The following is a 25301-nucleotide window of genomic DNA, read 5'->3' as shown; positions in this document are numbered from 1 at the left end:
CCCTCTTTCAGTTTAAAACCATTCCCCCTCATCCTGTCACTACTTGCCCTTGTAAAAAGTCCCTTTCCCACTTTCCCGTGGCCCCCCTTCAGGTACTGGAAGGCTGCTATGAGGTCTCCCCAGAGCCTTCTCTTCTCCAGGCTGAAGAGCCCTAACTCTCTCAGCCTGTCTTCATAGGAGAGGTGCTCCAGTCCTCTGATCGTCTTCGTGGCCCTCCTCTGGACTCGTTCCAACAGCTCCATGTCCTTCTTATGTTTGCCCTACAACTGTCTGTTTATGTTTTTGCTATTACACTCTTTTCCCAAATTATTTATATGCAGTCTTCAGGTTTATCAGTAGTTTAAAAAATGCTTTAATCTCTTCCAAACTGTGGGAAACTTACCTTACTTTCTTCTGAACCTATGATCTCAGAGTAACAGAAGTACAGAAGCTGTAGCAGAGTATCAGGCTTGTTGTTCATCAAGTAGGATATATCAGTTTCTCGAGTTATTTTTCCTGTTTAAAAGTTTGAAGCTATTGCTATTTTAGACCAATTGGAGTTTGGGGCCAGCTGCTTCATACAGTAGTTTACAAAAGTTCTGAATGATTATGGTTTAATAGTCTAATCCTGCGAACGGTCCGATGCATGCATAGCTGTACTCGGGTTAATAGTTCTCATAAATATAAAACAGGATGTGTGGAAATAGTAGTTGTTAGTAAACAAGGGGAAAGATTGCAGGAAGGCTGTCAGGCACCTTGTTGGTGTGATAGTGTATGAGTTTTAAAGATAAAACTCACAAAAACATCCTATGAGACGTCAAGTGGTAGTGAGAATGACTGGGAAAGAGAGCAGGACTGAAAAAGAAAGAGAACCAAATAGAGAAATTGAGGAGCTGAAAAAGAAGCACAGCAAGTAGGGAAACTAAACCTAAAACACCAAGAAAGAATGAGGAACCATCAGTTGATGTGTTGGCCTCAAGCCCAGGGTGTACATGTAAGGGTGCAACACAAGTCAGGTCATGTTTGAAGTTTTGTGCTACTAGATATCCGTGGTACAGCTCTGTATAGGGGCAGGGACTCTGTCTGACATCCTCTTTGCTGGCTAGGAATCTGCTCTAGACAATATTAGGGAATATAATTATATCATAATTACTTCTCAGCTGTGCCTTTTGTCTAATTATATGCAAGTTTAAAACTGTTATTTTGGCAACTTCGTATAAATATTGTCAAAGTACTCTGCATTTTACTCTTCCCACCAGCCAAGATACCAGAACTAGAGTAGATGTTTTCACTTCGTCTTGTTTGGGGTTTGTGTGCTGTTCTGAGAGTGTATATGCACACATGCTGTATGTATTTCCTACTATTGAAGATAAAGGAACCCTGGTGACTTTTGTTGCTATCTCTCTAATGAAGCTTGGAGTCTGGGTACCCACAACAATAGAAGTAAAGATTCCTGGCAGATTAGGAGTAAGTCTAGAGTTTCTTTTTAATCACTGCTTACACTTCTCTCCATAGGCACTAACTTTTGACTGCTGTTTGCTCCTTTTCTAGGCAAATCTTGCTCAGCTACTGAGTGAGGCTCAAGATCGAAATAAACATCTTGGAGAAGAGATCAGAGAGCTTCAGCAGAGACTGGGAGAAGTACAAGGGGACAATAAGGTATTAGAAACTTTTGTTGTCAGTAAGTGGCATGGAATGTGTAAACTGGGCTGGAGTTTTGCGTTTACTTTTTAGGAAAACAAATAAAACAATGGGTTACAGAACTTCTAGAATACTTGGTTTACAATAAATGCTCAAAACAGGAGAAAAGCTTGTACAGTAAGTGCAGTTTATTATACATTTTTATATGCTGCTTTTGATCTCTTGTCCTTAACTGTGTATTTTTCACCTAGCCTTGCTTTAATGATCTCAGACTTTCTTTCTTTTTTTTTTTTTTTTTTAATATATTTTGATAGTGGTATTTCCTCTTACAAATAAGTATGGATAAGCATATCTTCTTCATCGTGTGATAATTTAAATTTTTTTTGCAATGAAAATGCACAATTTTAGCAGATGATAAAACCAAGGGAGGCATAATTTTTCCCTTCACAAATATGGAGCATTTGATCACAAATATATATAGTGAGCTTTGCATTAAGCCCTCATCCTGCTACCCTTACATAACCAATTTATTTTATTGCTAAATTTAGCAAGTTATATGGAACATTGCTCAAAAACTGCCATTTGGTATTAATCAAACTCCTGTTGTCTCTGTTAATTGAAATATTTAAACTCAAGCCAAATGTGTGTAACATTCACAGCTGGAGCTGTGTGCAGAAGTACATTCAGAGATCAAACTAGTGAGGATGAATTTGAGAGTCGAGGTGGTTAACAAAGTAAAAAATGAAACAAATAATCATAACTTCCCTCCCTCAAGTACAGTTTTAAAGTTGCAGGATTTAAAAATGTAAATAAAAATGATGTGGTTTTTAATTATTCAGGTGGGTTTTTTATTTCCATTTAAGTTAATTTTATTTTATTTATTTTATTTTAAACATAACTGTATTGTGATAATGCAGGTTTTTTCATTGTTTATCACAAAGGACTTCCTTGAAGGTGTGCAGGGAGTTGGGAGAGGGTCAAGTGACACCTGAATTTGTAGTATGCACAGCATTCAGTGTAACTTGCTAAAGTTGTCAAAGACCAGCTTCCCCAGTGTTTCTTTTCATTTGCATGTTATTGTCTGAACTATATTACAGCATGGAAGGCAGTGCCTTGCAGTTCTCCAGTACCAATATTATGCCATACAGCCTTTCCCAAGCCAGTCCTGAACAGGTAACAAGGCTTTGTTAGTACAAACATAACACAACATGTAGTACAGCTACAACATATTTAAATATCAAGGTTATGTACCTATTCTAATTCCTTATAACAATATGAACTTAGTAACACAGAGCCTACTTCTTTGTGCTTGAACTGTCTTTGTTTAGATTTGCCTTTGCATTAACTTGATACTAGCTGGTCATCTGTATTCTCAGCATGGATTTAAATTCATGATCCTCATAACAAGTGGAAAAATGCAAAAAGAGTTATTCTGCCCGTCGTGCGCCTCTCAAAAAGGTGCAAAATAGTGCATCACTAAATAAAGAGGGGGAGGAAAGAACTGCATCAGACAGGGATTAATTTAAACTAGGATTTTAATTTTTGGAACACGTTCTTCACTTTCCTAGTAAATGAGGAATAGAGCTTATTTTAGAGTCAGGTGGCTGTTTTTTGAAGTGCCTAAAAAAGCATTGCCATCTCTCTGAGGGATTTAACACTCTCCTCCTGTGTCAGATTTTTCTCCCTTCTAGCTCTGGTGATAAAATTCTAGGCTTCTTCCCGAAGCCATTCTGTTCTGCTCATCAGTTCTCCTGTACTGGCAGCTGGGTTACTTCAGGCACTGGAGTCCAGATAATGCGTGGTATATACAAAAACAAAGAGCTATAATAATTTGCTTGTTCTTACATTTTTCCCCTGCATTCTTCTTTCTGCTTTTCCCAAAGTGAGGGAGGGCATCCTGCCCAGCTGGTCTACGTCAACCTTACTTCTGGCAAGAGATGAACAAACAGCTGCTTTTGCAGCAAGTGAAGCTGCTTATGGATGAACAATTCTGCCTGTGTCTGAGCAGGGGTGACTCATGCAGGCTTTGTCACTGAGTGGCAAGAGCTTGGTAGGACTAAAAAAAACCTCTTTAAATATCGCACATTAACTCTATTGATAAAGAAATGTTTTGATGGCTTGACTTATTTTTCACCGCTTTAATGTTTGCTACTACTAGGATACAGTCACTTGGATTAGCAAGAGGACCTTAAACTGGTGATATTTTACTTGTTGGTGAAATAATGTTAAATACATCATCAGCTAGGCAATAACAAATTCCTTGTGTTTGGTTTAACTGGACTAATTTTTTCCTTTAATTTCAACTAGAATTCTGTTGGCACAAATAATAAAACCTCTTCAGGCAATCTCTGGAAGGATTTGTTGCTGCAGTTTCAGAAATACAGTGATAGTTAGACTGCAGCGCTCCAGAAACAGATATCTAAGACTATTTATTTTTATGATGGATCACAATCTCTTATCAGCTCTGACACATGAAAACTATTCTGTGTTCATGATAGTTACTTGTAAATCTTTTTCCTTCCTAACATTCTGTCGGCAATGCTTGGAGAACAATTACTGAAACTTAGAGGAGGATAGTTAGGAAATATGATTCTCTCTTGTAAAAGGGAAAGCATAAGAGAAACTGGAGGCTTCTGGAAGTCTAGGTGACTCAGTTGCCTTCACTTGAATTCCTGCCTACACAAAGAAATGGTTTCGTAAGCTGTTGAGGGCAGTGCTAAGTGAGGGGAAGATGCATGGAAAACAATGGCTGCAGTATTACTGACAGCTCGTTATTATAAGGCAGACAACAGTGCAAAATGTTAAATGTGGTGAATATGTTTTGGCAGAACTGGGACTTAAGGTAGCAAATTTGCATAGTTCTGGTCCACTTTTTAATATTTTGTAGGCAACATGGTGAAGCCTGTCAGTGACTGTGGCTAAACATGATGGATTCTGCCTTCCGTGAAGAATTTGCTGGTTGTGCTTGTTTCCCTTTTCCTTCTGCATGTTTTATCAATAATCAGGAATGTACAACTTTGGTGCAGGCAGTCTGTGGACTCCTAGCCTGCCCAGCAGCTGTCTCAGTGAAGCCTGTTTGGGGCATTATGGGTCTGCTACAGAAATGCTACTTTATGAATAATTATTTTAGCTGACCCTGATTAAGAAAAAGCTGTGATATTAAATTAAAACAGGCTAGTGGCTTGAAACACTGCACTGTATTGGTTAACAGTATATTGGTTCTTGACAAACAGGAGCTTTCTCTGGTAAGGTGCTGTTAATTTAAATCCACTCTGCTGTGGATGCTGTTTACAGAATCCTGAGGGGTAACGTTAACCTATTCTGTGGCTGCAAAATGAAGTTGAGCAGTCCTTTCCTCAGTGGTTTCTGAACGACAGAAATAAAAATACAACAGCCAGAGGGCAGGTGTATAAAGTTTATAACCAAGCACTAATATATGAAATAAACCCTTAACCCTCTGGCATAACACTTAGTGTCTCTTTGGGTCACAGCATTTTCAGGGAAGAATTTTATAGCAGGTGGTGCTGCCTCATGAGACATTCGCAATGCAGAATTAAAAGGACTTGGCCTGTTCTGCCCTGTCAACTCTCTGATTGGCCAACTGTCTGGAAGAAGCACTCTGTCGTTTTATGGATTGGTATTTTACTTTATTTTATGTATGTTTATACTGCTGCTTTTACTGGCTGAATTTGGATTTCTGAAGCATTCTTTTCATAAGACTTCATGCTTTTTTTTTTTCACCTCAAAATTAATGGTAAATAAAGAGTGCTCTTTTTATTGGCAGACTGTTTGACCTTGCAAGTAATAATTGCTTGCAGTTATAATTACATCTTATGCCTCACCCCCCTTCTGGGCTGGAGGAGGGTTGGTCATAGTGCATGAGTCACAGCTCTGATCCAGTTCCCAGCCTGGTGCTGAGCATTACGCAGAAGTTCTGCTCTGCTGCAGGCACTGAAGACGTTGGTAAATTGTGATTTCCCCTCCTCGTTCTCAGTTTTTCTGAACAAAATTGAGTCCTCAAAATGTTATTACCTTTGTTTCTTACTGCCTTTCTCACTAGCGAGAGATTCCAGAAATTAAATTAATCTAACTGAATTAAGTCGCGTTACCATGCCTTTTGTTCATCAGCCTTTTAGCATTTAAAAAAAACCCAGTCCCATAGCTATGAAGCCATTCCAGGATTTGCTAGTTGCCTTTTTGACTTAATTGTTTGGATAAATAAATTAATAGGAATAATATCTCCTAGGATCCATTCAGCCTTACTAACTGTGCAGTGGTTTGTACTTTCCCTGTAGGGATGGGGAAATGTAGTTTGCCAAACCCAGTTACTTTTGGGGTCACAGCTTCCCCTGAACAAGTGAACTGCTTATCAGAACGAGTTGTACTAGCTTCAGTGACTTGCACTGAACGGGAGCTGAAATAAGTGGGGAGTATGATTTTGGTAGTCTGTCTTGCATCAGCAGGATTTTAATTGGCACATTGCAGCTATGGTGACTGGCATCCCATAAATACCAAAGACAGATTTTTAATGTACAATCTTCTACTTCAGAAGATTGATTTTTTTTTTCTAACTCTGCAATATAATGATGTACATTAATTCCTTGGTGCAGTCAAAGATACGGGGAAAGTCAGGCTGGTCATTGTGGTGGGTTTCTCTAGTCTCTGTGGAGCTCCTACAAATGAGGCCGTGGGGAGGCAACACTTTTGCCTAGTTGTGCTCAGTATAAACAACGGTAAATGCTGAATGCCTTATAAACTGTTATTTTAATACTCCATGATTCTTGAAAGGTAGTTGCTTTTTGGTTCTGATATATTGAATATGACTGTGTATTAATTCAAGTCAGACTGTTTTCAGCAGTCACAAAGCTCATGAGTTCGTTAGCTGTTTGAGCATTTTGGCCAAGTCTTTCTGTTGAGCTGTTGTTTTTTTTTTTTTTAACATGAGTTAAATTTTATGAGTATATGAAAAAAATAATGCACAAGCAAATTTATTAGCAGCTGTTAATGCAAATTCTGCACTGATGTAGCACAGTGGGATTTTAAGTGGTATCTGGATAAGCCACTTCGTGCCTTTTTATTCTTAACTAGAAAGAGTTCTCTGCTGCAGAGAATTTTAAGTTTTACATATGAAAATGGCTTTCTGAGAATTCTCTAGTTTTAGTCTGACTGGAATTAGCTCCTGTCACTCCTAAAAAACATTGACCATGTGTCTGTGTTTACTTGGTCTTTCATCATTTGTATACACTGGTGACTGTTGTTGCAGGGTCTAATTCAGCTCCTGTTGATGCTTTGAGTGCTCGACTGGAATTTTTCACTGAGAACAGGTTTGAGCCCTCAGCTCATAAAATTCCCTCTGGTTTAAATAATACCAGTGGTTTGGCCTAGAAGAGATGAAACTATGACAGCTTTACTCTTTCTAATGCAGATGAACTGTGATGCTACAGCCTGTGTTCTCTTGCTTACCGAGCCTGTTTCTGTAATCACAGCTCCTTCGAATGACAATAGCAAAGCAAAGACTTGGAGATGATGAAGTTGGGGCTCGCCACTTTGCAGCACATGAACGGGAGGACCTTGTTCAACAACTGGAGAAGGCTCGAGAACAAGTAATAACTAAATGGGCATACACTGTAATGTTTGACAGAGCTAGTGCAGTAGCAAGTAAATGACTGCTTCGGTTGTGTTTGGAGGGCTGGTAGCTGATTAACATTGCAAATAGTGGTGAAGGCGTTGGGTTTTTTACCGAAATAGTTCTTATTGAGCACCAACTTAAACATGCATATGTGGTTAGAGTGAGTTTCTTACTCTCAGGAATTCCTTCTCTAGATTATTGATTCTCCTCTTTTTATAATGTGCAGCAACAACTTGTGACAACTGAATATTGTCAATGAATGTCAATGAAGGAGACTCCTTAGTGAAAGCCGTTACAAGTATTCAACACAATATGTGGTGGCTGCTGTATCTCCTAAAGATATTCTCTGAATCAAATTTTCTGCAGAAGTGTTGTTAGTCTCCTCTTCCTCCTGCCTCTTAGCTATTTCTTCCCCTCTTTTGAAAAATCCTTGCATCAGACCTCTTTTCCCTACCTCAAGTCTGTATTAATACTACGTACCATGCAGCATCCAATTAATCAGATTCTTTCCCTAATACGAATACATAGCTTTCTGGGCAATTTGGGGGTTTGTGTTCTCTGTTGTTCCCACACTCATTCCTACTGATGTCAGTTCCACCCTGAATGAGCCATTCTGTGATCTAGTAGGAGGTGCATATTTCTTGTTTTGCAGTCTTCACTCAAGTGCAGCACTACTTTAGCTTACCAGAAGGACTGTTGACTGCACTTGGTCTTCTTCCAGTGTGATTCTCTCTGGTATCTCTGTTCCCAAGCTCATGCTGTCTCTGTTCATCACCTGGCCTCTTTTCACATGGTCTTCTGTTGTCCTTCCTGGCTTATCAGTGTTTTTTGCAGTGCCAGTGGAGACTTCTCAACTCATTGCAGACTTTTCTCACACTCTCTGTTTCCTTTCCTTGGAAGTTTGAAGCTCTTTGTCCTTGAGTATCTTTCATACTGAACTCCTTCACCCTTTTGCTTAATAGCAAAGCTCACCCTGTCAAATCCCTGCTGGTTTATTTTGTACTTTTCTCAGTTCTTCTTCCTATTCTGTGGAACTTCATTGCTGAAAGTCCTGTAATTACTATAAATTCCCCCTTACAAACTTTTTCTTCATCCTCCAAATTTGCCGAATTCTTATTCAGTTGAGTTAATTCCTGGAGTCCTAGAGATTATATGCTAAACCCATCTTAATATGTTTGTAGCAGAATTATAGTACGGATTAAGGTTTCTTTTGCTGTTACGTTTTGAGTTCTTTTCTAGAAAATTTGTAAAACAAGTCTAGCTGCTAAAGTTACTTAACTTCAAATTAATGAAATAATAACAAAGTAGAGGAAAAGTACTGGGGGTTATGAGCTTTGGAAAGACTTTTGACTGTCCAAAATCAATCCTGTTCAGACATACAGTGCTTGTTACTGTTTTCAGTTTGGGCACTGTGCACTGTGTAATCTTTTGTTTCAACTTCAAAATAGTCATACAGCTCTCCCTTCTTCTCAGATTGAGACTCTGAGATATGATCTTCAGGCTGCACTGGATGAGTTACAGGATGTGAAAGAGGAACGCTCTTTTTACCAAGATAAGTCTGACAGACTAAACCAAGAACTTAATCATATCTTAGGAGGACGTGAAAACCGTATCATCGACGTAGATGCTCTATGTATGGAGAACAGGTGAGTGCATTGCAAACCTTACTGTTTCCTAGAACAAGCAGCGTATTGCTTTAACAGGAGCATCGTGGTGGTGAAAGGGGCAAAGTCCAACTGGCAGCCGGTCACTAGCGGTGTTCCCCAGGGCTCAGTTCTGGGGCCGATGCTGTTCAATATCTTTATAGATGATCTAGACGTAGGGATTGAGTGCACCCTCAGCAAATTTGCAGATGACACCAAGCTGGGTGGGAGTGTCGATCTGCTGGAGGGCAGGAAGGCCCTACAGAGGGATCTGGACAGGTTAGACAGATGGGCCGAGACCAATGGCATGAGGTTCAACAAGAACAAGTGCTGGGTCTTACACTTCGGCCACAACAACCCCATGCAGCGCTACAGGCTGGGGGAAGAGTGGTTAGAAAGCGGCCCGGTGGAAAGAGACCTGGGGGTGCTGATCGACAGCCGGCTAAACACGAGCCAGCAGTGTGCCCAGGTGGCCAAGAAGGCCAATGGCATCCTGGCCTCTATTAGGAATAGTGTAGCCAGCCAGTCTAGGGAAGTGATCGTCCCTCTGTACTTGGCACTGGTGAGGCCGCATCTTGAGTACTGTGTCCAGTTCTGGGCCCCGCACTTCAAGAAAGATGTTGAGGTGTTGGAGCGAGTCCAGAGGAGGGCGACCAAGCTGGTGAAAGGTCTGGAGGGTCTGACCTACGAGGAATGGCTGAGGGAGCTGGGGTTGTTTAGCCTGGAGAAGAGGAGGCTCAGGGGTGACCTTATTGCAGTCTACAACTACCTGAAGGGAGGTTGTAGTGAAGTGGGAGTTGGCCTCTTCTCCTGGGCAACTAGTGATAGGACAAGAGGACATAGCCTCAAGCTTTACCAGGGGAGGTTCAGGTTGGACATTAGGAAGAATTTCTTTTCAGAAAGGGTTATTAGACATTGGAACGGGCTGCCCAGGGAAGTGGTGGAGTCACCATCTCTGGATGTGTTTAAGAAAAGACTGGACATGGCACTTAGTGCCATGGTCTAGTTGACAGGGTGTGTCAGGGCAACGATTGGACTCGATGATCCCTGAGGTCTCTTCCAACCTGGTTGATTCTGTGATTCTGTGATTCTGTGATCCTGTGATCAGGAAGTCAATCACCACAAAACGTTAAAGAAAATATATCCAAGAATAAAAGTTAAGAGATTTTGGTAATTTGTTTTGTTTGTACTGTAGTTAACCATCAAATAATATTGAAAAAGTTAGGCTGTAGGAAATTACCAATGTTTTATTTGACTACAGGGATGTCAGTGATATTCCCAAACAGAGCTAAACAAGGAAAAGAAGTGCAGACCTTTTTATTCCCATCACTGTATGGCACCAAAAGCAAGAATATTAAAAACCAGTGAGCTCTAATGGGCTAATCTGGGATTGGAAACAGGAACTTTGAGTACCCTGAGTTAACAGTTTCGGGCATAATTCTCACCACAGGGAGATGTTGTCAACATGGAGTGGTTTGCCAACAAAAGTTGCTGGTGAAATCACCCATGCAGATATTCTTGCCACTTCCTTGGGAAATGAATGTGTTTTATGGTCTCTGCTAAGGACAACAGAGAGGAGTCACTGACAGAGCCGTAGCAGGTACCTCCCTTAATGTCAACAATTACCTTAAAGTGAAATAGATCTGGTAAGACACTTTCCATTTACAGACACTTATGCTTCAGGTAGGAGAGTGTAATACCAAAGGCATTACTTCCTCCCAGCAACTCCAAGTTTTTTTCTGTTTCATGTGGCCTACAGAGTTCTGTACCAATTTAAGCCCCCTGCTCCCCTGACAGTAATATGATTTTTTTTTCTCTAAAATAGCTAAAATGTCACAAACCCTAATACAGCTGCAGTTGCACTACATGAAAGAGGATATTTTATAAACCCTTTATACAGGAAAAGGATATTTTCCTATGTGGAAATAGCCGTCTAATCCAAGTGCATAAACTCTATTAGGAAGAACTGTACTGTTTCAGTTAACTGTATAGGATTTTTCAACTATACTGTTATATTTTCTACTTTGCAATTGCTAATGAGAAGTGCCATGTAAGTGATGGATATTGCAATGCAAAAGTTCTGCATAGTTGTCTTGTGTTGACGTATATACAAATCTTCATGTGTCCATCTCACAAACCTTCAAATATAGAGGGCACGAGTAAATGCTTCCTGATAATTTCCCCTAGACACAAATATATCCTTTTAGCCTCCCTCCCCAAAAACCTGAGGACTGATATAAAATGTTTGTGCAGCATGCTTGACAAATCTAACGGAAGGGCAGCCTCCTTTTCTGGTGCAATTTGTTCCCCTACTTAAAGTTTTATGGGTCAAGAACAGTAAGATTTTGTTATTTTATCCCTTACAAACTGCAGAGGGAAAAGAACTCTCAGTAGTTCAAAGAGAGGACATGCCAAATAGTAAAGAGGAGTGCTTGAGGCAGTACTTGAAGGTAACATGAAGTAAAGGATTACATTTCTTTTTTAGGTATCTTCAAGAGAGATTAAAACAACTTCAAGAGGAAGTCAACCTTCTTAAGACTAGTATTACTAAATATAAGGTAAGATCCTCTTAGTGTATCATCTAAACTGTGCTTCGTTGTTCAGGGACGTTATTGTTCATTCTCATGTTCACATGCATTTAAAGAATAAAATTGTGTCTTCAAAGAAAAAAACACCATTAACATTCTGACAGTATTAGTGTGTATACATATTACATGCTCAGTCTTCCTTGTAGGCTTCTTAGCAGATGTCGTACAAAGGGATACCCATTAAGAGTATTTTGAAAAATGAATTAAATAACTTATGTTTAACTTCTGTGGGGGAACACTTCTGCTGGGGAAGGTGATCAGCCTTCCACCCTGCTGGTAGGTGAAAAGTAGCAGGTCAGGCAGTGTGCGGTGAATGACTGCAACTGTGTTGCCGTCACAAGCAGGTCTTGTCTCCCTGTTCCCTAACAGCTGCACTATTTCTTCATGTGTCTTAATGACTGCTAAGTCTTCATCGTTCTTCTGTTCCTGTGTTAAGATATATGCTGTTTTGCATGAAACCTTCAGGACTGAATCCTCAGGTCAAAATATTCTTGCTCTTCCCTGAAGTCAAGCACTCTTATTTTCTTCTGCAAGTGATTTTGGGGTGTGGGAGGGGAGAGCTGCTTGTCAGGGCGTGAGAAGGGTTGTTTTAGGAATCACAGAATCAACCAGGTTGGAAGAGACCTCTGGCATCATCGAGTCCCAACTGTTGCCCTGAAACTGTCAGTAGGACTTCTTAACCATTTAGGGCACTGTGAATCAGTCTCAGTGCTAATTACTTTTTGTGCATGACCAAAGCTCCTCAAAGTACCAAGTTCATTTCAGTGTGTGTTCACATTTACGACTTGGGTCTCTTGGAGCGTGACTTAGTGTATTGCTGAGAACTGAGCATCTTGGTGGTCTGGTGGATTTCACAGCACTGTAATTGTTTTGGAAGAGCTGGACTCGTGTAGAAGGATCATTCTGCTGCTAATTCATGAAAGTCAGTATTCACTAATAAAAAGGGCTTCTAGAAACTCTTCATAGAGGAGTTTGAGGTTTCCCTTTGAAGCCTATCCAAAGAAATGCTGGGGAAAGTCTGATTTTGTTCCTAACTGGTACTCTCTATGGGATACTGCAGTATCTTCACTGGCACTCAGCAGATTATTAAAAAATAAGCAAGTCTTAAAAATGCATTGGGGGGAGTGGGTCGGAGAGACTAGAAGAAAGTGATTGCAATGAGACAGAATGAGTCTTTGTAACATTGCAAAGACTGTTTTGGCTGGAGAGTAATACTCCGGGAGAGTCACACTCCCATAGATTACTGTGGGTGTAAGCTCCAGGCCCTGCAGCGTTGTTCTGAGACCAAAATCCAAAGTTTCAGATTCTTTACTCGTAATGCAAGGATTTGTTGGCTACTGTTTTTCTAAATAAGATATTTGTTGTTTCCTTAGAATGCACTAGAAAGACGAAAAAATTCAAAGACTCATAGTAGATCCAGTAGCAGTGCTCTGACTGGAGTCCTGTCTGCAAAGCAAGGTAATACATAAATGCAGCATGGTGTTGCATATCTCATTGAATTCCTTCCATCTTACCTCTTAATTCCAGTAACCCTTTCCTCACCCGCCAAATCAAAATCTTTCTTCTCTTTGCTGTTTGTTATTATGTGCTAATTTTTGTCCTTTTCTCAGTTGACTTGACAATACAAAATTTGCCTCTTGAGTACTGCTTCTCCTTTTGTTACTCTTTTGCCATTCATTCTCTCCCACGTCAGTTTTATCAAATTTATTTTTTTTAATCTCTAAACCTCTCTGCAACTTTGACCCTGACAAATCACTTCTTTATTCATCTCTCTGCTCTGCTAACAATTGCAATCACAATTCATATTTCAATGAAAAATAGACTGGGTAGTAGAGGAGGGGCTCTAAGTCACGTTTTCTGCTCCTGTTCTTGGAATATTTTACATTCAGATATTTTGCAATAAACCCTTTTGTCCCATGTTCCTTCATGGGATTGCAAAATGGAGTAATGTCTTTTTCCCTCTTCAAAGAAAATACCAAGATTAGGAAAGAAAGGAGGATAGAAAATTCTTTGAGCCAAACAGCATATCTGGCACCCTGCTGTTTAGGTGTTGGTGTATTCATACACACACATGAGATCAGTAGTATTTGTCATGGTAGGCTGAAAGTTGCTTTTCTGTTTTTCACTTCTCTTCTGTCCTCTTCTCCATGTACTTGCATACATATATATATGTGTGTATATATATATATATATATATATATATATATATATGTAGAGAGGCAGAGCCAGATTCTAGTTAGAGAAGTTAATGATACTAGTGACCTTCCTGATGCGGTTGAGAGGTACAGGCTCTATGCTGCAGAGGAAGAGTTCATGGGGGACGGTATTTTCACATCAGTCTTAAATAACCTGAAGGATATAATAATTCTAAAAAGTAATGTAAAAGCTTCCTTGTGGGCTTATGTTTTAATGTAAGTGGGAGAGAAATGACTGATTTTTACCAATCTGCAGGCCTGTGGAAGGTTTGTTTCCTTCTGAACAAAAATAATTTTCCAAAAGCAGAAGTAAATTAACAGAAGATGTGTCTGCCTATACTTGCTCTGGCAATTGCTGTGGGATAACGATCATCTTAGAAAGCCACCATCTTTATGCCAGCTAGAGATTATATTTCTGGTCTTTTGGCTTTGTTTTTTAATTGAAGGAAAAAAATATGTATGTATTTAAGTAATGAGAATGGTTCTTTATTGCTAAGTAAATGTTTGTGTCACATCTCTGTGCATGAGAAGCCAAAACTGATTTGCGTTTTTAACATTATAGTCCAAGAGTTGTTGTCGGAGGATCATGGATGTAGCCTACCAGCCACACCACAGTCCATTTCAGATCTCAAATCACTGGCCACTGCGTTGCTGGAAACTATCCATGAAAAAAACATGGTAATACAACACCAAAGGCAAACCAACAAGTAGGTAGCATGAATTCTGAGTAAAATAAAACTTACCAAGCTGTGGAAGTTTTGGGAGAGTTTCAGGGAAATGGGAAGGAAGGTCCATTTTCACAGAAAATTAATTGTCATTGTTAAATGGTGGGTTCTTTAGTTTTTTAGATCAGGTATGTGTTTAGAGAAAAATCACATTTTCAAACTCTGGGGTTGACAGAGACCTGTTTGCGTCTGCTAGGCAAGGGTTGGTTTGCTCCTCAGGTTTAAGACAAACCATAATACCACAGGGGCAGTCTGTAGGGAGGGCTAAAGAAAAGCTGCTGGGGAGAAGGACACTCTTGAACTGGAGAATATATGTGATAATTGGCTGTTAATGCAGGAATTTGCTAATGAACACTGTGGGAATAGTAAATGTTGCACCTAGGAAAGGATCTGAAAAGATTTAGTGTAACACTTGTCACAGGCTAGCAGTCTATGTGTCATACAAATGATAGCTGTTGCTCCTATAGTTACATTGTCAGAAGTTGTAGGAGATAAACACAGTTGGATTGCTACTATATGATTTTTTAAAAAAATCTGAACTGAACTTTCAAGGAGAATTTGTTTACTCTTAGCTGTTCTACTCATCAGTAGAATTCTGTGTCTCGCACAGCTCCTATCATGGCAGAATATAATCATTTTTGATACATTTTCTGACATTCTGATATTATTGTCCTTATACAGTGAATGGAAATCAGAACTAGGAGATGTTCCTTGATTCTGTACTTAGTTTTTTTTTTCCTTTTTTTTTTTTAACACTGAGTCACTACTGGTAATCAGAGGTTATTCAGGCTTCTCAAAAGCAGATCAGGACCAGATGCCAGAAACAGGCAGACATCTTTCATGAAAGGAAGGAGTAGTACTGAAGTGAACTGTATTGCACTAGAATAGAAGATTCATTTTGAAAATTGATAACTCTGATACTAGGCAGACTCCATTGCATAATTCTTAGTGATGTGGCAACAGAAGTGGAAGAGGAGTTTATAGCCACTCTTAATACTCTTGAGAAAGCAAATGCCTAATCAGCTAAAGAGAGACTAAAGCGGTGAAAATGTAGCCCAGATCTAACTGGTGGCAGCTCAGTCAATTGGTGTCTGTGTGTCATGTAACACAAGAGGAGCTCCTGTGCTGAGCAGTGCTAATGAAGAGCTAATACCTACTTACTCCCTTCTTGTTGCTAATGTAACATCAGAAGGCAAAGATCCAGAGAATAACTAACTTTTGTTATTCCAGGTATAACCAATCTTTGCCTTTTAAATCCTGGTACTGCATCATTACCTGATATTCTAGTTTGTGTACACCTGCCTATAACCATAGCAAACTGCTTTCCTAATTTTGTATCTCTCTTTGATCATATGCAGTCTCTTGCATCTCTCAAATGTATCATTGTGATGATGGCTTTACTTTCTGGTACCACGGTCTCTGCTTTCAACTGTTGAGTATAGGTTTTCTTGAGATAAGCCTTCACAAGGAGTTACAATTCTTTTATCTGTATGCCCAACCGGTCATATATAGCCATGGGAGTAGAGATTGGATGTGTGCACAAACTAATATTGTATGCCCACATAGACAGTCCACATCTCTCCCAGGTCAGGAGCGTGCTCAGAGCTGTAGTGTTGTGTTCAGTTCAGGGTGCTTCAGAGGAAAAAAAAGAAAGACAAATCCTGGACAAGTTGAGTGAAGAGCCTCAGCAACACTCCCATCTGGTATCCTCATCCTTTTGTCACCTTTGGCTTTAGCTGGATTAAAGAAGCTTTTAAGGAGCTAGGAGGAATGGGAACTACTTCAAGTAGAAACACCTAAGACACAAAAGGGTTGAAGTGAAAAAGGGAAATGCAGGTAGGACATCAGCAAAAAACATCCTTTATTTGAGGTGCATTAGCTGGTCGTTAGGGGCACTTATTTCCCATGTAAAAAGTTACAAGTAAAGACTGCTGACTTCTGAAAATGGGGAAGAAACTGCCCACTTGTTGGACAAGGTTAGAGGTGAGAGTGAGGTCAGTGCAGAAGTAAAACAGACAGGTCCATAAACTAGTACTAGTAGGAGATGCATTCTTTTGTTGAAGACATTTCTCCATTCAAAGTAGGAAGTTGAGAAGGATGTGGGGCTAGAGAGAATTGTAATGACAAAAGGTTTTACATAAATCAGAAGGTTGAAGTCTTCTCCTTCACCACTCTGTCCTGTTTGCCTGGCTTTCCCTGTGCAAAGAGCATGTTTGGAGGACACCATTACTCTTTCAGATTTTTGTGTGAAGAAGGTGAGATTCTGTTGGGTAAAGAACGTGAGATTTTGGGGTGTTTCATTCAGGGAAGAAGTTCTGCTTTTGATAGTTGATAGATGATTGACCTCTTAGTGATTCTGTTATCAGAAATTAGACTTTTCAGACCGTATGAACTTATTTTCCTCCAAACAGTTAACCTACTCTAAAGTCAAAACCTCTTGTGTTGTTTGCAGATTGAGATATGGCTCCATAAACTTACAATAGCAGAATGGTAGATTTGCTTTCTGAGTAACTGAAGCAAAAACAAGACAGTGGGTTTTTTACGTAGATTAGAATTTGGATGTGATGTTGAAGTTGGCTTTCTGCTGTTATGCTGTTGTTAAAAACATCCGTTGCCACTTGCTCTTGGAACAGGCACACTGTTATTAGTGACACTTTTCTGAATATGTGGCATGATAAAAGAAGCTGTGGGAGTATGTGCCTAGGAATGAGTAGGCTAAATCCAGCCTTTAATTTTTTTAGCCCCACTTTTAAGAAAAAAAAGTAGTTGTTTGGGAAGAAAACAGGTCATTTTCCCCAGGTGATTGGTAGCTATTACGGCTAAGTTTGAGTAACGTCCTATGTTTTTCCTCGCAAGCACATTAGCTTAATTTGAAAAGGCAGTTGTAAATTAATTCTGTATGCAGTAATGTGTGGCTAATTAAATAGTTACATAAATGCAAAAATAAACAGTCCTAACCCTGCCTAGCAGGTGGATAAAAATCTTTTTTTCTTCTACCAGCAATTAACTGTTCGTTCCTGAAATTGCCAGCACCCGTGCAAGCCAGATCAGTGTAGAAGCTGCTCTGCTGCTTCGACGTGTTGCTCTAATTTTAACTTTCTAACTTGGGCAAGCTCAGTCATGACTAAAAGTACAGAAAGGATTGTGTCAGTCTGTAACTAGGTAAATGTTTCCATTTGATGTATAGAATTAGATATGTGACCGTGACAGATCCTATCTACAGACATTTGGGTGATTGTATCTGTATGAGTGTATATGCCTTCTGTAGCAAGATCTAAATTGAAAGTGAGGTGAAAGGAGCTCAGGTGCTGAAATCAGCACAGCTCCCTTCAGATTATGGCCATGTATGTTGGGAAGCATGGGAGAGCTAGAAGGGAGCTTCTAAATTCAGGTGGGAGCATTGCTGCTGTTAAGTGAACACCACGTTTCTGTAAAGTCTTATCCTGGAGGGAGGTTTAGACTAACTCCCTTGTTACATTAGACACATGACCAGAGGACAACAGAAACAGCTATTGGCACCTTTGTCCATGATATGATCCTTCTCTTTTAGTCGAAGGATCTGGTCCACTATGGCTAGAGATAAAAAAATAGATTAGGGAATTTGATGCTATGAACCCATGCAGCCCCTTTAAGAATACCTGCTGTTCCAGGCCACCACAGCTCAGTCTTCCCACAGCTTATACGGAGGTGGCAAATTACCTGGAGGTCACAGGGGAAAGGAATGGGATAAACCACTCTGTGTTCAGGATTGCTTACACATTTATTTTTCAAAAAATATATTTCTATAAGAACTCACAGCTTTACGTAGGGTTCATTTCTCCCATACCTGCCTTCAGATAGTGTGGTTTGGAGCAAACTAAAATCATATTCATCACTGAACGTATTTTGTTCTTCCTGAATGAAAGGAGCAGGGTTATGTATTGTCCCCTCTTTTTGCCAACCATTGTTCAGAGCTGCAGAATGATCCTTCTACATGAGAACCTGCAACAAAGGTTAAAAAATAGCTCAGTGCCTCTTCTGAGGATCCAGTAGGATTTATCAGGATATATTTGCTCCAAAACCTTTAGAAATAGTGTGGTACAGCTGATAAGGGAATTACGAAATTTAAGAGAAGCAAGAGAAGAGTGACTTTGCTATTGTTGTCTGAGTAACAAGCGCAGTAGCAATAACGGATCTTGATGCAGAGGGTTGAGTTTCCTTCTGTGATATGGCTAGCTGACAGGGAGGGCAGTATCCTTCCCCCCTTCTCTGCCCTGGAACCCCTGGTGAACTGCTTACAAAAATAATAAGGATTTTTTCTTTTCCTGGCAGAAGTGCTAAACTTGTGACCCGTTTGTGGTGACAATCATTAGCCACATCAACGTTGTTTTGTCAGCTCCCTGGCTGAGCTAACATGACGTGGAAGAAGCCTTGCATCATCTCTCTCTCTTCCCTGCCCCTCTAAGCCAGGGGAACTCCACATCCTTCAGCTGACCCTTGGTGAGGCCGTAGACAGGGAGATGTGAGCGGGCTCCCTGTGTGCAAGGTAGAGTTTCTTCAAAGTTGCTCTGTGCCTTTCTCCGTCACCTGTTGTTTTGTACTGCAGAGCACAGTTGCTGGATGTGAGGCCGTGCACTGGGATATGAAAATAGAGTTATTAACGCTGAGTCTCTCATTCCAGATGGAAGCATTCTGAAAGTGAAATCTAGACTTGAACAATTTTGATTGTAATTGGAGAAGACAGTAAGAGATCCATCATAACCTTGGTAAACTATTTGATTACTGAGTTTCAATAGGGAAATAAACATAAATGCTCCCAAATGTCTTCTCTCCTCTGCTTGTAAACATGATGGACTGTTTGCTTGTTAGTTGATATACACCCTTGTACCTCTCAGTGCTTTCTTTGATATTTATTATAAGCTTTTTCTTTCTCTTTTACATTCTCTCTCTCATCTTGATATTTTTGTTACCTTTAAAATACTTACAGGCTTTTATTGTGTCACTGCAGAGCCCTCACAGTAGAGATTTCAAAAATACTTAGTCCTTGTTAATCAATTTTTCTAGGCCCTTTGATATTTGCTTGTTCTGCTATTCCTCACGTCCTTCCCAGATTCTGCCATCTTGTCACTAATGACATTCCCAGTATGCTCAAATGTCTGCAGCATAAAACCCTCGCTGGAGAGCACGCAGTGCAGTATTACACAGCTCTGGTGAGCATGGGAAGATACTATTGCTTTGCTGTGTTGCGATATGCTGCTTCTCAGCATTCAGTTCAAATTTAACTGACTTATCCTGTTGCTGTAATTTGATGAGTAAAACTTGCTGTCCATTATCTCTGCTGTCACATTTAGAATTGCTGCCTTGTCTAGGTTTCTCACTCTATTGAGTATTGTTTGGGATTTATTTAAAGACTTCTGACTCTAGGAGACTTGCTGTGCCTGTGAGAGAAACACTTTCAAAAAATCATTGGAAAAAACAGCTTTCTTTACAAGATAGAAATCTCTCATTTGATCTGGGGAGAGAATTGAGACTAAAAGTTAAATCCTGCAGGAGAGCTAACTGCAAGTAGTATTTGTGTAGGAATCAGATACAAAGGAAGAGACGACCCAAGAAACACAGTGAAAACTAAGAGTGGGTAATAAAGGCACTAAAGAGCTTGAAGCATTTTAGTAAAGTAGAAAACAGAGTTCAGCACTAAAAGAAAAGATGTAGTGGAAAAGATATTCCTCAACATTTTAAGCAATCTTAGTGATAGAGAAACCTCTGTGAATAAAGGACTAGGCCAAAATTGTGTCTTAGAACTTCAAAATCAATCTAGATGTTGTCTTGAGCTTTCCATATTTTGTCTGCGTCGCTTTTACCTTCTAGTTTTAGCTGTAGAGAAAGTAAAAGTAACTGGGAAGAGATATTTGCAGGCAAGGAAATAGAAATATTGTGAGTTGCTATTCTTCGTCTTTGCAGAAGGGCAAAGGTTGAATGTCCAGCACATCCTAGACCTTTTTTTTTTTTTTTTAAACCATGGGATAGATTAGACAACTGTATTGCATTTTCTTTTAACACTGGGGGAGGTTGTCCATTGCTATTAGTGAAAAGAGATGACTGTATACAGGTTTACTGCGTGTCACGGTTTAAAGCTGGGCTGGCTATTAAACCTGCAGCAGAAGCTCTCTGTTAACCCTCCCCCCCCACCCGAAGGGAAAGGGAAAGGGAAAAGGGAGAGAGACTTAGGGGTTGGAAAGTTAAAACAGTTTTAATAAACCTATAATAATGAAAAAGAGTATAATAATAATATTGGAATAATCAAATATATACAAATATATATACAAAACCAAGATTGAGCTCCCCCGATGTCGGCAACGTCACCACCGGCACTGCAGGGCAGGCTCCGGGAAGGCCCAGGCTGGGCCTAGCGACGGTCGAGAGCTGGATCCAGGGATGCACAGATCGGGATCGGGGGCAGCAGGAAAACAGACGGAGTCCTCCTTGGACACCGGCCATAGCAGAAAAGAGCAAGACCCTCGTGATCCCCCCCCTTTATACCGAGAATGACATGTATGGGATGGAATACCCTCGTTGGTCAATTTTGGGTCACCTGCGCTGTCTGCTCCCCCCTGCAGCTGCGACCCCCCTTCGGCTCTTCACTCATAAGCAGTGAGGAATTCAGCAGTGACCTTGGTTTCTCTAAGACTAAGTACAGCAAGAGCCTTACTGCACAACATCCCTACCGGTGCCTCAGAGATAACTACAAACTTCGAGCGTTATCAGTCCTGGAAGCAGACACTGTCTGCAAAACATGTAGTTAGTTTCAGAAAGTGCAGTTACTTAGAGGAGACTTAGCTGAAAGTAAAAATCACTGAAAGGAAAATCGGCCTGGTTTGGGCCAAACCAGGACACTGCGCTAGTTAAGTAACAAGTTAAAAATTCAACTGTAGTCATGTAAGCAATTGGGCTTTGGTTACCTTAGCATAACAAGGAATCTCATCTCAGCTGACTGTCCCTGTCTTTTGTTTTTGTTTTCTTTTTCCGAAGAATTCTAGGTAATCGAGTGGCAGAACTAGAAAAGAAATTAAGAACTTTGGAAATTGCTGGCTTGTGGAGTCTTCCAGGTTAGTAAAAATTCAAGAGAACAGCTTCAATTATTTAGTTTTCGAGGGTATGTATGCATTTAAGAAAAGCTTGTCTATAATTTTTTTAATGACAGTTATTTTGCAAATGTGCTGTTCAGCACATTTACAAAATTAGAAACCTCTAATAAATGTTAAGTTGAAACCAAAAATCACTAGAATCTTTAAACTCCAAGTCAAATAGGTATACTGAAAAAAAAAAGTTTTAAATATTAGAAATGATCAAATTGTCTCCATAGTCTGCAGGCAAAAAAAAATGGAACTATTTTATTTAAACAGTTGTATAAAATGATACACAGGATATTGGCCATTATGTTTTTATTTATTAGTTTTGTACTTCTTGTAATTTCCATGGATTTTATCACTGTATTTCTAATGTTTTTCTGTAGAATCATAAGCTCTGAGAAATTGGAAATGTAAATTACCTTAAATTTTCTAGTCCATCTCTCCAGAACAGGCTTATTCCCTGTAGCATCTTAAGTATTGTATTTGGTTTTGAATTACTCAAGTAATGGGAGATTAATCTGCTTCCTAATAGACCTCACTGTTAGGAAAATGTGTGATATTTAATTTACATTTACTTTTTGCTTCTTTTCCTCCCATTACACCTAATTGTGTCTTCTTTAACCACTGTAAATTATGCTACTCCATTGTTGGTGTTTGCATCATTAGGCTTTGTTGTTTACAGCTTCCTATTAGTGCTACTGGGGGTGGGAGATAGTGGGGTTTAGGCTTCTAGTTTTTTGGCTCTGTGTTTTTTCCACTTAAACTTTCCATCTAGAAGAAAATATGACAAAGCTGAAGAGACCTTCTGACAAACCTGTGCTGTTCAACCGTTTGGCTGATGTGGTGTATTGCCACTTCAGCTTGCCCGTTGTAGGCATTCTCAGTCACCTTTCTGGAACTGGCTCTCTCATTGACTCTTTCCAGAACTGAAGGTACCAAATTTGTTTCCATGGATTACTCTTCAGTTAATATCACCTAACGTACACAGTATAATTAGTGCATTTTTCCCTCCCCACATTCTCCAAAAGATGCAGGTGAAATATTTGTCTAAGACCCTGCTAATGCAGTTTTGTACGTTAGTACAAATGTGTATCATAAACTCACCAGTTTAAGGTACTGTAGGTTTTTTCCCAAAAATAGTGTTCCATGAAATTCGTACACTAATAAATGCAGCATTTCTAATCTTCACAAAATGTATTAAAAAAAATGGAACAGTGGGAACTTCTTGCACTGTTGTTGGTCTGTGTAGGGAAGACATCAAATTAACATTTATACAATAACAATTGTCTCTTTCCTCCTTTTCTTTTGCTGCCTGAAGGCCTGAGCTACAATGTCTCAGTGGGATTTGGGAGTAGGTTCTGCTTGACATATATTTTTAGTAACTGATTTTGGCAGTACGTTAAATATTGTCACTGCATGTAAATAAACGGAAGTGTTATTTGAACATTTTTGTATCCAACAGATTAAGACGTTCAGTCAAGTGAGTTAGATGACCACAAGAGAAATGGAGACTATTCTACAAGACAATTCCTTTAAATTGAGGAAAATAGTAAGAAAGGATTATCTTAAATAGTTCTAAAGGAATTTTACACTGGATTGCGAGTTCTGTTGAGCCCCAAGGTTTGTTGGTTTGCTGCTTGCCTTTTAAATCAAGAGTGCACCTTGGTTTCCAAGTGCACTCTAGTCTCAAGGTGTTCAGAAAGAGCCTTGCAACACCTGATGGGTCACCAGTTTTCTTTTCGAAGCATGGAAAGCTTCCACTCCATGAAACAGCAGTGTGTAACAAATAGCGTGGGAGCTACCACAGTGGACTCTGCAGCTGAATGTTGGCTTGAGTGAGGAGCAGAATATGGAGAGTATCTTGTCCAGTCAGCCTTAAATCCAGAGAGGAAAAATTATTATTTGGTTGTGAGTTGAACTTTTTGTCATTGGAAAAAATACGCAGATGAAAGCTGATGTTCAGTCTAGCACTGAAAGAAGCGCACACTATAAATTGCAGGTTTTTAATCTGAAGTTAATGTTCCTACTTAGTCATCATTGTCCATATAACATTTATAACATCCTCTGTCACCATGATACTAATATCTTCCAAATTATATTAATAAACTTTATCCTATTGAAGAAAGAGCTTGTAATATTTTGTTGGGTGGCATATTTGTCATCTGCCTTTTGACCAATGCATGAATGAACTATGGGGAAGCTTAAATGAAGAGGAAGTGCTTATTTAATTTTTGAAATGGTTGAACTGGTAGCATAGTTCATTTTCTGTAGAAGTTCTGCCTACCACAAACTTTAGCTTCCCCTGTTCGAAAAATGGGCTTTAATTAAACAAGTCTCTTGCGACGTTTATTGCTGAAAAGAAAGCAAGCTTGGGCATAGCTGTGTGGTGCGGTCAACACGCTGGAGGGAAGCAATGCCATCCAGAGGGACCTTGACAGGCTTGAGAGCTGGGCCTGCGCAAACTGCATGAGGTTCAACAAGGCCAAGTGCAAGGTCCTGCACATGGGTTGGGACAATCCCAAGCACAAATACAGGCTGGGTGGAGAATGGATTGAGAGCAGCCCTGAGGAGAAGGACTTGGGGGTGATGGTTGATGAGAAGCTCAACATGAGCCAGCAATGTGCGCTTGCAGCCCAGAAGGCCAACCGTGTGCTGCGCTGCATCAAAAGCAGAGTGGCCAGCAGGTCAAGGGAGGTGATTCTGCACCTCTGCTCCACTCTCATGAGACCCCACCAGGAGTATTCCGTCCAGCTCTGGGGCCCCCAACATGGAGCTGTTGAAGCAAGTCCAGAGGAGGGCCATGAAGATGATGAGAGGGCTGGAGCACCTCTCCTATGAAGACAGGCTGAGAGAGTTGGGGCTCTTCAGCCTGGAGAAGAGAAGGTTCTGGGGACATCTCATAGCAGCCTTCCAGTACCTGAAGGGGGCCCACAAGAAAAGCTGGAGAGGGACTTTTTACAAGGGCAAGTAGTGACAGGATGAGGGGGAACAGTTTTAAACTGAAAGAGGGTAGATTTAGATTAGATATTAGGAAGAAATTCTTTACTGTGAGGGTAATGAGACACTGGAACAGGTTGCCCAGAGAAGTTATGGGTGGCCCCTCCCTGGCAGTGTTTAAGGCCAGATTGGATGGGGCTTTGAGCAACCTGGTCTAGTGGGAAGGTGTCCCTGCCTGTGGCAGGGGGGTTGGAACTAGGTGATCTTTAAGGTCCCTTCCAACTCAAACCATTCTATGAGTCTATGATAAATTTGGCTCTTGATTTTCTTTTTATGAGCCGACTTGCCTTGAGAAGGAAGCAGAGAATGTCGTGTTCACAAAAGCATTTAATTCTTTGTCTTGGGTACATTGTGGCTCAAATATGCATGCATAATATGTTAAGTGTATTCAGTAATAGTACATAGTAACCCCCACCTTATTCCTCTCACAATTTGATGTCACTAGACATTCAGATAAGTTATTACGTATATTTTAAAATCTGTCCTTTCCTGAAAATTCCAGATTTCCACTGAAAAAAAGCCTAAGAAAAGAGCTGACCATGACTCAGCCTGTTTCTGTCTGGGATGATAAAATTAAGTTTCAGCGCTGCCTCTTGCTCTGCAGTAATCAGCGTGGAGCAGAGGCAAGGTAGAATTAATGGGCTCGGCAGCTGCTGTGGATGTAGCCAGTCACAGCGGTGTAGGGTGCAGCAGAGGTTATAAGGGGATACCCAGCCCTGGAGAAGAAAATGTATTTATTACTCTTGAAAACTTATTTGTCTGCTTATTTTGAGATCTATATACTTTTCACTGAAG

The 25301-nt window shown here is 40.1% G+C and overlaps 1 protein-coding gene across 4 annotated transcripts in view; it reads left to right on the top strand.

The window, feature by feature from the left end:
- Positions 1-25301, top strand: part of CCDC149 (coiled-coil domain containing 149) — a 65165-nt gene that overhangs the window by 25412 nt on the left and 14452 nt on the right. For 3 of the 4 annotated variants that reach the window (XM_068404016.1, XM_068404015.1, XM_068404014.1), the window contains exons 4-10: positions 1531-1638; positions 7107-7223; positions 8723-8895; positions 11378-11450; positions 12854-12938; positions 14238-14382; positions 21409-21485. In XM_068404016.1, coding sequence (XP_068260117.1) covers positions 1531-1638; positions 7107-7223; positions 8723-8895; positions 11378-11450; positions 12854-12938; positions 14238-14382; positions 21409-21485 — 778 coding nt within the window. The remainder of the gene's footprint in view (positions 1-1530; positions 1639-7106; positions 7224-8722; positions 8896-11377; positions 11451-12853; positions 12939-14237; positions 14383-21408; positions 21486-25301) is intronic. The other variant, XM_068404017.1, reaches the window with a different exon arrangement.

This window comes from Nyctibius grandis, chromosome 6, assembly GCF_013368605.1.
Source record: "Nyctibius grandis isolate bNycGra1 chromosome 6, bNycGra1.pri, whole genome shotgun sequence".
Classification (NCBI taxonomy): Eukaryota; Metazoa; Chordata; class Aves; order Nyctibiiformes; family Nyctibiidae; genus Nyctibius; species Nyctibius grandis.
Note: the sequence above shows the minus strand (reverse complement) of the source record. Positions and strands in the feature narration are given on the sequence as shown.